This window comes from Manacus candei, unplaced genomic scaffold, assembly GCF_025592945.1.
Source record: "Manacus candei isolate 608988 ecotype Guabito, Panama unplaced genomic scaffold, ASM2559294v1 h1tg000095l, whole genome shotgun sequence".
NCBI lineage: Eukaryota > Metazoa > Chordata > Aves > Passeriformes > Pipridae > Manacus > Manacus candei.
Window position 1 is genome coordinate 2,988,508 of NW_026138143.1, and position 14,434 is coordinate 3,002,941.

The window sequence follows — 14,434 nt, forward strand, 5'->3', positions numbered from 1 at the left end:
GAGGGAACATCATTATTACTTGGCTAAAGATGATGGCATTGACATGAGGTCATCTGATAGAGGATTAAAGTGGAAAAATATTGGTGGCAATCTGTTAAGAACAAGAGGATCCATTTGAAAAAAGGAATTGGGTGTAAACCTCAAAAAGTTGATTTACTTCTGGGTTTTTTCTTTGGTTGTTAAACTCTTCTCATTCTTGCTGTCATTTTTAAATACCAGGTTTCACGTGCAGACTGGGAGGAGAGCCAGTTCTATTCCAAAATAGATGCTTCAGCTGGGATGCTGCTCCATATCATCTAGTTGCCTTTTAAAAGACAACTGGTTGTTGCATAAGGTCTCAAATCTAGTCCAATATATTTCAATCTACCGTGTTTTCATCAAATTTGACCACCACTGGCACTGATGATAGATTGCTGGTCTCCTTGAGGTTGGTCAATGGCCATTGTGCTGTTGCTTGTATGCAGATGCTCATGTTTCTGTAACTGTGGAAAAAAAAATATTGTCTGCTGACAGTCTCTGCTAAAGTGCCATTATTGGATGAGTCTAAATGACTTTTTACTTGAAAATGTCTGTGGCACGTAGGAGCAGAAAATATAGGCAATTACTCTATCTGGTTTTTTAGTGATGATGAAGAGGGGACAACATGAAGACAAAATTCTCTTAGATTTGCTTGATGGTAGAAACTAGAATATTTAAGTAAATGTCAAATAACTGGAAGCTTATGCTTTAGGCCTTGAGAGTTTGTCAGTATTGAAAGTTGTGTCTCCTGATAATCTTACGATAATACCATGGTCTGTTTCCAGTGGTTTCCAGGAGTCTGATGAGTGAGTTAGCTATAATGAGTCAAACCTATCTTGTATGAATGAGGTATATATCGCATAGTGGAAATCACGACTGACAGCTCTGCTTCCAGCTCATGGGGTCTTACCTGCAAACCATTCATGAAAGTGGTTCTCATCACTATGGGATGAGAAGGATCCTGGTGTGTGGATATGGCCAGCATCAGTCAGTTTTCAGTAACAGGATCCATTCAGGTTGAAATGGCGTTTACCTCTATGCTTAGCAGATTTGTTTGAAGAAAGACCCTTGGATTTCATTCTGTCAGGGCTTAGTCCTGCCTGCTACCTGCTCTCAGTGAAGATTATGCTCTTTGGCCTTAAAGCTTGCTCATCTCCTCCCTGAGAGAGGACGTGTTGATCCTGGGAGCATAATGATCTTGAAATGCCTGCTTCAGCATGTGATACCTATGAGAACATCAAAACATTTATTATATAATACAGAAAAGGCTTGCTCACCTGTGGTGGGCTCTAATGGTTTTATCAGATGTCTCTCTTTAATGTCAGTTGATGGTCACCTCTCAAATGCTCATTGCATAGGGCTTTCTAATGTCTTTGCTTGTTTTTCTGTTCTTTGCTTTTTTGACAGCTTTTTTTCTGAGTATAGTCTTTAAACTCTTGCATTAAATGAAATGTATTCCTTCCCACAGACTTTTCTTGGAATCTGCGTGGTATGTGTTGTATGAATGTATGTGACCATACACGCCTTCTTCATCCCTTTCTCTTTGAGCTCTGACTGTATTTGCTCAAGCTCAGTAGTACTTTCAGCTTCTAAAATGAAAATCCTGTTGAAAAGAAATCAATTTAAGAAAAAAATCAGCATTGCCATCCCACAGTGTATGCTGAGCAACTGGTGCTTATATTTCCATTAAAGTGGACCTGCAGATGACTTGGTGGGCCCCTGTATTTTCTGTTGCATTCCCATGGGCAATACTCAAGTTGCTTAAGGAATTAGGGGCTGAAATTTTGCTTCAAGCTCTGTAGACCTCTTCTACGATCCCACCACCCCTATGAAATTTTGTTCGCTTGCAAATCAAGAAAGTAGTTTTTGCCTAGCAACAAGCTTTGCGGTTTCTACCTGAGGATCAAAAACAGAAGTGCATTTGTTCAGCCTTTTGCGTCACTTCGGTACTGAAGGTTTTGTCAGTCAAATCATCACTGACGTTTCTGTTGATGCGCAAGGAAAAGAATAATCCAGTGTGTTTTTCCATGGCAGTGCTGTCACTGCAGCACTGACAATAGTAAAAAGTGCATTCATCACCGAATAACCAGATATTCTGGAAACATAAATGTCTCATTTTTAAAGGCTATTTTCTGACTGATTCCTTTTTGCTATTTATACTCGCCCAGAAATATTTTATAGAAACCTGAGTCCCTTTAAAAACCCACCCAAACAACCAGAAGTGTATTTTACGTATTGTAGTATGTAAATGATTAGTCATCACTTGTAAATTGCCTAATGTAGGAGGAGGAAATCTATATTAAGGGAAGGTGGAGAGCTCGATTTAACTGCTATATGTCTCACTTCTTCTCTTCTTTTTATTTCCCAGAAGATAATAAGGAGGGATTTCTTTAAAAAATCATCCTAAGAGACTGTCATTGCAGGTTTGAGGGTGGTAGCTGCACATTATAAGATTATTTTCCACTTGCTTATGTATTCTTGGGAAAATTTATGGATAGCTTTTGTTGTTTTAATTTAAGATTCTATGGTCTTCTTGTACATTGCCAATGAAAAATGATGTTGGCTTCAGCGACCTTAAATGTAACAATATGGGGAACTCATTTTATGAAGAAATATGTATTTGGTAAAGCATGATGAAATGATGTTGAGCATCTGTGGCACAAGACCAAGTCTTGGCAGATCTCCTTGCTTGCTGTATATGATACCTTTGGTTGGGTTGGTTTGTTGTTTGTTTTTGCTCTGTTTGTTTGCTTTATGAATAGTTAATTCACATTACATGGTCACACTGAATTTTTATTTTTTTGTGTGTGTGTCCTGATTTTGGTACAGATATCTGTCTGTTTGTTTTGGAGGGTTTTGATTGCAATTGTCAATTCCCTGGCTGGCTGTTTTCCAGGCGAAACTTTAATGCACCCTACTTCCTTAGGATTTTTGGTTTGTGATTGGCTTTGATTGATTTTTCTTTTTTCACCCCTTTCTCTTTTGGTAGTGTGATGGAAGATGGTTATGAGGAAAGGATATTCATTCAGTGGTTTATTCACTCTTTGCTCTCTGAGCATTGTCTCCATGAAATACTTTTGCATGTGCTTGAGTGCTTGGGCATAGTTTTCCATGTTGTTCCTCCATTCCCATTGTGATCTTATGTTTGTAATAAGCAAAAATTTCAAAAAAAGTCCTGCAAGAAATACCAAAAAGCTAGCGGGAAGACTTATTTTTTGTGACTCTGTACAAATTATTAAGTGGTTTGAGAAAAAGAAATATTGTTATGTACATAAATTTGCAGAATGGCAGTGGTAATTTACAGAACTGCCTGCTGGTCTCCACTGTGCACTGGGGCTCCCAGAGAGAGCAGGACTTGATTTTTTTTGAAAAGCTAAATTCCATTTCTGGCACATCAAATCCAGCTCTTTTCACATGGTGAGTTCCAGTGCACATGCTGTAGAGCAATTGCAGTCATGCACAGTGTAAAACATGCCGCAGAAAGAGGGAGTCTAACAACGTGAGATGATTTTCAGGTTTTTTGATTTTATTGTTGTCTATTTTTCTCCCCATCTCCCCTCCCCCCGAATAGAATGATTCGTGCTTCGTAGTTGCTGTTTTTGTGTGCCTGCACTGATTGCTTCAACTGTGACTCACATTCAAGCCTTGAGAAGAGGTGCCTGTTGTATCAAGACAGTTCAGCACGTGGCCATGGCTTGTAAATCAGTCCGACTCATCCTAAAATGCTCGTTTTCTGTTAAATCAACTATTCAGCTGGCAAACACAATCTTGATGAACAGCATAAATTGCATTGCTGAGGCAACTCTCTTTAGGTTTATTTTCCAAGCCATAACCTGGAGGTCTGCTTTTCCCTTCTCGCACAGTGCCTCAAATGAAAGTTTTTCTGGTGGCTGTTGTTCAAAGAATAGGATTTTTTCCTTCTCCTCCTCCTCCCATTCTGGATCATTTCAGCTTTTATTTGGCTTATTAAATGAACATCTCTATTCACTACCCCAGTAAAGCAGGTCACTCTCTAAAAGTACCCACCTAGCTTCTTTTCCAATAGTGTTTGACTACTGAAATTTTAATTGGAGCAGAAGCCATAGTTAAAGAGTAGGAAAATAATTTTTCCTCATGCTCTCATTGATTTCTGTTGAAGCAAACAGATGAGCTTATATATAAATATGTATATATGCCTTTTTTTTAATGAAAAGTGCTGGAATTCACTAAAAAAGGTTAAAATTGAAATGAGTAATCTTCAGCGCATAATGCAATTGTTAATTTTAGCTCCTTGCGTAGGAGCTGTTATGACTTGAACAGCCGGCTCTAGCCTTCATTAGAGAAGAAGCAGGCAGTTTTGAGACAGGTGGAGCTGGATCAAGCTGTGAAAGTGATTTGCTTGAAGCTGGTCATTAGTGTTAGAAAGCTGGTCCTATCTATTACATCCTTAGCTTGTGCCATGATCATTACCGATGTTGTTATTTACTTTTCGTCTTTTCCAGGTTGACTATGGTGCATCAAGCTCTCTGAAGGACCAGAATGGAGATTGGCCCTCTGAACTGTTAATGGGGACATGGGACTCACGTTGTCGTTGATAATTTGTTTGGACTTAACCAGCAAAGAGCAACAGAAGACACGAGAAAGACAGTGGGAATTATAGCAGTTTTTCAGGTAAATGGCTTCTTTCGTGCAGCTCATGTGACTCATTGTTTTTCTGAACACTGTGTAAGCATGTCAATGAGCTGCAAGTTCATGAAGAGTGTGTGCATTTCTTGATGAAAATCTTAACAAATTAAGGATTATTTAACTGCCCAGTTAAAGGTCTTGCCACACATCGTGTTCTGAATTTTCATTAAGTGGTTCAAGTTTCAATTGTAACTGTAGAGTAGCCAGTATCATCAGCCCTCTTGGGGAGAGTGGTGGAAGGAAGGTGAATACCTTGAAGCTTGACTTGTTGTACTGTGAGCTAATTTGTGAGTTTCAGATTCCAGTCAGTTTGTTTGTGAACCATGTGGCTTCATTTCTTGTGAATCCACAGTCCTTCTTTAACAGGGAGATTATATAGGAAATTTTATTTGCTTATAGTGTGAAAACAAAAGCGAAAACTGGAAAAAGTATGTCTTAGTTTTTTTTCATTTAAAACATAGCTTAAAAAAAAGTAAAGGTAAGTGATACCAGATCTGTTGAATGTTTAATTTCAAACTGTAAAAAAAAAATGACAAAGTGTGATTTTGCTTAATAGCCACTGTTTCATTGTTGAGAAATGGCAAGGTGTTGCAAAAGACCCTTTCTGAAATAACTCCGTTTTTCATCCACAGTTGTTTTTCCTGAAGATGCTTCTTAAGCCAAATGGACGGAGAAAGAAAAGTTAAATTATTCATGAGTCTGATTTGACAATTGATCAGTGGGAGAGGCTTCAAGAGAGAGGTGGGGGGGAGAGAGAGAGAGAAAAAGAGAGAGAAAATAATAATAGGCTTTAACTTTGAAAAGCCTTTAAAGCTTCTGTACAACAACCTGTTGTGAGCTGAGAGTAAATGTAGTTCGGTTAAGATATCTTCATTAGAAGTACCTGCCAAGAGCTTCCTGTAGGATTTTCATAGTACTGGAGAATGATATGGAGTTGGGGAAGAGGATTAGGGTTTTAATAATGGAGCTGTTGGTTTGATCCCTGAAAATGTTGACCCTGGGAACTTTATAGCCAAATTTAGATTTCATATTTATCTTGAATGATTAGCTCTTAATTTATATATATATATATGTATATATTTAAAGTGGTAATGAGCACCATGGCTTCTGCTATGCATAAAACTCATGTTCGAGTGCTAAAAAGTGTTGTTGCTCACGCTTGGTTTTTATTTGTATTTGTTTGGCTATTATCTTTTATTAAAGAAAAAAAATGGAAAAAAGATTAGGGGAGGGGAGCACTGAAATGCAATACACCTAGAAGTCTGAATGGGTCCTTCCTGCTTAGTACCACTGAGCTCTGTAGCAGAGTGCCTCACTCTCCCTGCCTGCACCTTGGCAGTCCTGGGGCTGGGCTGGGTTGTCACAGCACCGTACCTTATATCTGCTCTGCACAAAGACTGTTTAATTAGAGATCTGCTTGCTTAACCTGGCACAATTCTGCTGTTACCCAATATTATGGATTCAGTGTGTCTCTTCAGCCGGGACATACATAGTTTTGCACTCCTGAGCGCACATTTTAGTTTTTTTTATAAAGGAAACGCAACTGGGAAATAAAAAAAAAAATTCACCCCCTGTGGTTTTTTTTTTTTGTGTGTGTGTGTGTGTTTGTGTCGTGATAACATGACCTTTCAGGTCACCAAATCTTGTTATTTTAATTTCTGTCTGGAAGAATGTCTGAGCAAGGTAAATTGAACCAGGAGACAGCAGAGGAAGCTGCAAAAGAGCAGGAGACTGCCATCTCCGAAGCCAATCCAGACAACTGTATTCTTAATAAATCTGAAAGCTCAGAAGTAGAGGAGAAGGAGGAGAAGCTCAGCGATTCCAAGACAGAGCAGCAGGTAAGACAGGAATAGTGAAATGGGCATGTTAAAATATCAATGGGATACCATTGCTTTTCCATTTCTGTGATTTCTTTCATTGCCTACACTTCCCTTATTTTTTCTCTTATGATTTTGAGACTGTTTCTATTTTTCCTTTTGAAATTATTTATTTATTTGTTTTTATTTTTGGTTCTTTTTTTTTTTTGCTATAAAATGCTGTTATTTGTTATACTTTTCAAGCTCTTTAGGCTGCTGTCCCTGTTATTACTTTTTCTGAGAAGTTTATTTCTAGACATCTGTGTTAAAACTTTGTGAAATATTTGACTGTTTTACCTTGTTAGGATTTAGAAAACTACCTTAATCTCATGAATTTACAGGTAATACTAATGAATAACTACTTAATATGTGGTTTGGTTTGTAGGTGTTACTACCAACAAAAAGTTGTTATGCAAAGCCTAAGAAGGTAATTTGATAAGAAACCTTTATCGGATGAGGGAGCTTTAATCCTTTTTGCTCAATCAAATATAAAAATAAAGGGGGACTCTACAATTTAAGAGGAATTTGGAGAGGGGGAGTATTTACTTAAGTATACCTTTTCTTACCTTGTTGTTATATCCAAAATTGCAGAACACTGTGCAGTGTATTTTCTCTTGTTTATACCTGTTCATAAAATGAATAATTATAAGCAGAGATGATTCTTAATTTTCCCTGCTTTTCAGACAGGGTTTGAGGAAGTTGCTTTTGCAGTCAGAAACTGATTTAAAATGTCATTTAGAAGTGATTGAGTCTATATGTTGGTAAAGCTCTTGTCATGCCCATTTTCCACTGAAGTGATAACTGCTCTTTTTTTGCTATACCCAGAAACGAGGTGCAAATCAGCAGAAAAAGAGATCTAAGGTAAGGGTCTATCTCTGTTTGGAATTGCATGCCACAACAGGATGAAGAATTTCAATTAAATGTCTACCTGCAGTTGGAATGGTAGCCTTTCTTGTGTGGTTGGTTTTTTTGTTTATGTTGTGGGTTTTTTTCTGCCCCTTACCCCGTATTCTTGTTGCACAAAGGCAGACTGCCTCTAAATATAATGTGTCAGACTGCCCTTTATCCATCATACTTTTATGCTGCTGGGCTTGCTGTGTGCTTGTGTTAGACAGCATGTGTGCTTCTGTGCACCACTGGAGAAGGAAAAGGTACATTCCTTTTGCTTTAGTAATTAATGTTTCTCTTAGAATTTTAAGTCCATTTTAATGGACTAATCTTGACAGAAGGAAGCAGAGATTGCTGAGTTCCCTAAGGGGGGGAGAGGGTGGGGGCAGGGATGGGAAGGAACTTCTAGGAACAAATGAAACCCTAAAAACTTCTTTTAATTTTTCAAGTGCAGATCCATAGCACCTGCACATTTTATTGTCCGTGTTCCTTGGATATAGTACTACTAGAAGAAAGGGAGGGACCCTCAAAAAAAACCCCAAAAAACAAAAAACCCAAACCATATGACAAAAGGAACCTTTGAGTTTATGTTAAATTACCTTCAGTATTGGATTATCCGTTCTTTGCAGTTACAATTTTTGGTGGAAGTGAGTGAACTGTAGCAGAAATGATTAAAAGGAAAAAAGAAACCTTTCACCTTCCCTGTGGCAAATGGGTCACTGCTTAGAATCCTCTTCTATCCACATTGAAGGCAGATGCATTTTTGCTGAGGGGGTGGTTAGTTGTTATTTGGGATATTTAGGCAGATATTTGGGCAAATTATGTGACTTGGGGTCAGTAGTAGTGCTTTCTGTTTTGTTTTCTCTGTCTCTTATTCAGTCAGGAGCTAAAGGAAAACTTGTCCGGAGTCTTGCTGTGTGTGAGGAGTCGTCCCCTCGTCAGGGAGCAGAAAATCTTCATGATAATCAGGTACATCTGCAGTCATTGCTGTTAGCTGCATGGTTGACCTCCATCTTCAGTTGCATGGTTGTGTTATTTAATTGGGCATTTAACGGTGTCTTTCTTGGGGGAAAAATTACATCCAGCAGTGAACATGTTTTTATGGAGTTGTCTGGTTTAGCGTGAACTTTATTTTGAAATATTAGTTTTATACTATATCACAGGGTGTTGTTTGCTTTTTTTTCCAGACCCCCTGAAAATTTCAGCAAATGGAAAAGAATTCAAAAGTATTCAGATATTAAAATTTTTAAAAAATAGTAACAATCAAAAAGAATATTAATATGTTCTTGTCTCTAAGGCTATCTCTTTCGAGGCTGCACCAAATACAGTTATGAATATGCTCTGGTTTCTGGTTCCTCTAAGACTCCAGTTCATATCAGTGTGCCCATTCACATAAAATTCAAATGTCCTTTGCTCTCTAAAATACCTTGATAGAGCCAAGGATGCTTCCTACTGAGTGGCATTCATTTTCTAAACTCTTGATGTAAATTATCCTCTATCAAAAAGTGTGTATTTGAGTTTATCTGTACTGGTAGTGTTGTATTCCCAGCAGCTGGTAGAGTTCTGTCCTCTGCGCCCCTCACCTTGGACAATAACACTGGTGGCAGTCTTTGTAGACTAACTTCAAAAAGTACTGCAAAAAGCAAAAATTAAGCCTCAGTTACTCCTCTTTGCTTGCCTAGTGAGAGCAAGGCTTAAAAAACCCCAACTAACCTAAACTGAAAATATCGTGAATACTGCCTATAATTTATGAGATGTTTATGTACAGTTGAGACTGGCTATCAAGAGAGCTTGAGCAAGTGGCTTCTTGTGAGCTTAGCACAAAAAAAAAAAAGACATTTAAGTGTACTTTCTCACTGTTTCCTCTATTGACTTGAAATGAAACAAATCTTTCTCTCCTCTTAGCTCATAAGTAAGGAGAGGTTTTTCTATTTTTTTAATTTTTTTGAAAGACCAAAAACCAAATTGTTTAGCAGCAGGACATCTACATGTTCTACTGCTCTACAATGATGCTTATGCAGTAGATGAGCAGGTTATTTTATCAGTTGTTCTGTTGTAGGTAGGATGCTTTCTGCTTGACTTGCGTTACTCAAAATGCGTGGCTTTTGTTCTGATTTTATTTGTATTTTCTATTGTTTATTGGAGAATGAAAAGGAGAACAATATAAAGAGATTGTATTAAGCATTGCTGGTAGTTTATAATGTACTGCACAGGACCTGTACTAAATGTCAGAGAGACTGGCAGGTGTTGAGGCAAAATCCCTATCCTTACACCAGGCAGAGGAGGAGTTCCTGTTACACACAGCCTCTGATCTTACCTGACTGACCAGCTGTGGCAAAGATTTCTTTGACTGTCTTAAAATATTTATGGGAGATGAAATGTCTCCTTTGACCCCAGCATCTGTTTCCTAAAGACACAATTGGCTTGGTGTAATTAATTTGATAGGAATTGCCCTTTTGCTCTCACTGACCTTTTACTAATGAATGTGGCTCAGCTTTGCCATGGAAAGCTGGACCTGCAGGCTCCTCCTTGGGTTGGCTGAAGGATACAGGAAGTTTTATGCCATCCAAATTCCTTTGTTTTCACGTTAGAGGAGAAATAGCTTATTTTTTGGTTTGGAATTATTTTTTTTAAAATTTTTAAAGTATTATTTTATCTTAATGGTTTACAAACCACAGGGAATTAATTACCAGAGAATGTACGGTACATTGCCAGAACTACTGAGTATGGATTGTACTGCAGACTTGATGTTTGTATTTATATTTGGATACTTGCCTTCATTTTCCTGTATAAGGAAAAAATTTGTTTACCTGTATTACTTGATCTTGAATGCTTACCTGATGGTTCGCTGTGTCCTTACTTAAAAGAAATGTTGCCTTTAATGTTATACTATTGACCAAGAAGTGTATTATTGCAATTTGATTATTTATTTTGTTGTTCTCTATACTTGTATCAATGTATTTATTAACATTGTATTTTACTATTGAGAAAAATCAATAAAAAATCTAAGAAAATATACAGTAGCTTGCTTTCACGACTCTACAACCCTTCTGTGTGTTTCTTCTAGTGCGGATACATCACTATTACATTACATGTAAAACAGTATCTACTGTATCTTCATACGTGTGCTGTGTTCATATGATTGTAAAGTCCATCATTTTCATATGTGCATTTTTAAGAACCACTGTGAAGCTTAGGATTAATATCCTGGGAACAGCATGGCCAGTTACATTTTTCTCCTGTTGAAAAGCTAGCAGCACAAGTCGCTCTGCTTCTGGCAGTGCCTGGAATCAAAAGTTATCCTTTGGGGTCATTTAGCAGTGGTTGATCCAAACTTTGTTGTTTGAAGAGAAATTGAACTGCCATTTGAAGTGAAAGAAAGTAGGCATAGCGATAGTCTTCTGAGCACAACTGAGCAGGTTAGGAAACATTTTTCTATGAAGCCTTACCTCAAATGACCAGGAATCCCACTCCTTCCCTCTGTAGGCTCAATTTCTGGCTAATACTGTCAGCCAAAAGTAACAGAAGTAGGGACTAAGGATGGTAGGTCAGGTTAAATTTTGGGTCCAGGGTTTTGTTTCTCTTTTACAATGCTTTTCATCTCAAGTCTTTTGTGCAACATTCAAACTTCACAAAAAGTCAGTAATGATTCAGCTGAGAAGTTACCAATTTCTGTCTTACTGTGACATGTTTATGCTGATATCCCGTTCTGTTAGGAGCTTGTCTTACATGTATTGTGATGGCTGATTTGTAGTTCTTTAAAGAATTCAGAAACGTAAAATTTGTAATAATTACTGGAAGCATTTTTTGAATTCATAATGGTCTGGTTGTTTAAAAAACCACCCCTTACTTTAATGTTTTCTATTACTCTTTTGGTATGCTAGTATACTTTGAAAAATTGTGAAGGAAGGGAATTTACTAGCATTCAAGAAACTCCAATTTTCTCCAGTATTGGTGATATAGGTTTTTATTAACATAATGCCAAAAAATTATCAGGCATGCAGGACTCTCTTCTATTAAAGAAAACCACTTTACCAGGGAGTTTTGTGACAGCTTACTTCAAATGTGCTTTTTTTACACTACTTAATCATATAGTATTACTTTGAGCACTTTTGTTTTTCTTTAAAAGAATAAAACACAGAAGTATGCTTCCTTCAAGTTTGTCCAACCAGTTTAAGATTTCTTGAAATGTGTAGATTGTGCCATGGTAACTTCAAAAGAAAACAATTTGGGTTTTGTTAAAACAAAGCTGGTATAAAGTAATATTGTAAGCAGGGAAAAACAAGTTCTTTAAGGAAAATCAGAAAATGCAAACCAGCTTGAATTCTGAGTTTTAATTAACTTTTAAAAGCTGAAGCATGCTTTCAAAGGGACTCATAGTCTCTGAAATACTGACTTTTTGAGGATAAAACTCATGATGCCTTAAAGAAGTTCACTTACTATAATGTACTTGAAAGATCACAGTGCACATTTCACCTCTTTTGCTAAAGGCACATCTCCATATGTCTTTAAATGTAAAGTACCTGATTAGTTAGTATGTCCTCTTGTATACAACTGAGTATATAATTTGCTGGCACTCTTCAACTATCAGACCCAGAAGGCTCAGTCTAGCTGATACTGCACTTACATGTGCAAAACAGTTCATATGAAACTGCAGGTTTTCTAGAGAGGGGAAGAAGTGATATTTTTCAGATATCCATCCATTGATCATCACTTAACGCGTGTAGTATTAAATTATAAAATTAATTAAGAAAACCCATGTAAAATGTATTTCATTGTTTTAATAACTCTTAAGTGAGTATTACTGAAGTGGAGCATAATATAGTGCCCTTAATATAGGTAGACTAACATTTTATAGTATTCAAATATTAGAGAAAAAATACCTACTTACTAGTAGAATTTGGCCTCTAAGATGTCATTACTCTCCTGGCTAAAAAAAACCTCATTTTTCAAATAGGAAAGAAATGTATCTGGCTTCAGCTTTTCTAGCTACACGTAGTTTAATGCCAATATCTGCAGGTTGGAAGCCATTGGAAGCTTACTGAATCTGGCCCATAATTTATCTATCTTTTTTTTCCCAACAGGAATCAATCCAACTACAGCTTTCCAGTTTTCCTAGCTTGCAAGAAGAAGATAAATATAATAAAGATGACTCCGAGAAAGAAAAAGAGAAGGATAAAAATAAAGATAAAAACAGTGAAAAAAACAAGATCAGAATGTTATCAAAAGGTGAACTTAAAAATATTTAAATTGTTATGATTACTGTTGTAGAAAGGATCATATATTTTTATAAGCATGTATTTATTTATTTGTGTATAAATATATAAGTAGGAGTGTTTTCATATTAAGAAAATTCAGAACCTGAAATGTATGTGCATGAGAACCTTTTCCATACAAACATCAGGCTTTGAGAGTGAAGAAACCTTCCAAACTGAGGTTTGATATTAGATGTTATTAGTTTTCATTAATGTAAAAGCAATCTTTTGAATACTTAACCATATTGGTATAAACACATAAATATATAAATATATATGTGATTATATAGTAAGTGTAGGACACTAATATGTTTTTTTCCAGATTAATGATAATATATTGGCATGTAATTTGTGCAGTGTAGGCAGTAGAGAGTAATCCTCTTTACTATTGTTCCTCTCTCCTGGAGTATTTATCTTAAATGCTGTAAGGAAATCCATCCTTGGCATTCAACCTGCATTGCAATTTACTATTATCACCTAGTAAGACTTATTCAGGAAAGATCTTGTATCTAAATTTACTATTGTTTTTTAAATCTTTTTATTAATCCATGGAATACAGTTGCAGTGTAATCTCTCAAAATAATCATTGCCTACCTGAGTGTGGATCTGCAGCTGGTGTGAACAGTCATTTGACTCCAGTGGAGCTCTCACAGTTCACGCCAACATGACGATCTGTGTTTACTTTTGAGTCAGGAGATAATACTGAAACACTAATTCTGACTACTGTCACGCATCCCTATTACCTGCCCACTCCCAGGTGTCATTGGATTTCAATCTGTTAATGCAAATAGAGTTCCTACTGGCATGATTCCTCATTTACCGTGTACGACATTTATTAAGGGATACAAAGACACATTGATGAATAGAACTTTTTATTCCTCATTTTAAAAATTTGTTTTAGTGGTTTAAAGGAAGAACTTGGCAGGATCTTGAATGGGGTTGAAGGTTTTCTGTGTTTTTAAAAAACCTGCAGTTTCTTTCAATGTTTAGTTTTGGTGCTGTGTTCTCGGTGGAGTGGTACAGAGGAACCATGAATGTCCACTTGATGCTTCAGAATGTAGATCCCTCTTGGCTGAACTCCAAATGAACACTTTCAGAGCATGTGCTTTCAGATTATTGCTGGAAAAGGGATTTTGATTTATAGCGTCGCTTAATTGTAACTGTTGAAATGAAATAAATGAGTGGAGGGTGTTTGTTTTTATTTTTCAGATTGCAGTCAAGAGTATACAGATTCAACAGGCATAGATTTGCATGAGTTTCTCATTAACACATTAAAGAATAACCCCAGGTAGGTATTTCCTGTGTTAGAGCTGGTATTTCTGCAATTATAGGTGGCAGGTTTTGACTTCCCATAACTGTACACTGTGTTTTATTTGTTCTGGAGATGGTTATGAGGCAAAATGTAAAGGAAGGTAGGCTGTTAACTGAGAGAAATGCTATAAAAAGTCATCAACTTCTACTCCTTGATCCAGTCACCCACTGCTTAATTTCACTTAACATCTGGTCTTTGTCCTTACCTTCTTGTATACAGCTCTATGTGGTGATTGCAATAATACATTATTATGGTTGGAGATTTCTATATGAATATAAAATAGCTTTCCTTTAATTGTGCTGCACACAATTAAAATCCTGTGCACAGTGCCAAATTCTTCTCTCAGTATTCCCATAGTTGTCATTTGGAGCTACAAGCCCATCTCATCATTAAATTTGCCTCTAAACATCTAAGGAAGGATCTGTAACATTTTTATACAT

The 14,434-nt window shown here is 36.8% G+C and overlaps 1 protein-coding gene across 20 annotated transcripts in view; it reads left to right on the top strand.

Moving 5' to 3' along the window:
- The window catches only part of ARPP21 (cAMP regulated phosphoprotein 21), a 288,954-nt gene that overhangs the window by 180,478 nt on the left and 94,042 nt on the right, over nt 1-14,434 (top strand). For 16 of the 20 annotated variants that reach the window (XM_051768567.1, XM_051768564.1, XM_051768580.1 and 13 more), the window contains 6 exons: nt 4,500-4,668; nt 6,316-6,521; nt 7,365-7,400; nt 8,307-8,396; nt 12,512-12,656; nt 13,892-13,970. In XM_051768567.1, the coding sequence (XP_051624527.1) occupies nt 6,354-6,521; nt 7,365-7,400; nt 8,307-8,396; nt 12,512-12,656; nt 13,892-13,970 (518 nt within the window). In that variant the 5' untranslated portion in view covers nt 4,500-4,668; nt 6,316-6,353. Of the gene's footprint in view, nt 1-2,416; nt 2,442-4,343; nt 4,415-4,499; nt 4,669-6,315; nt 6,522-7,364; nt 7,401-8,306; nt 8,397-12,511; nt 12,657-13,891; nt 13,971-14,434 lie in introns of those variants that run through there. The other 4 variants (XM_051768562.1, XM_051768571.1, XM_051768570.1 and 1 more) reach the window with 3 other exon arrangements.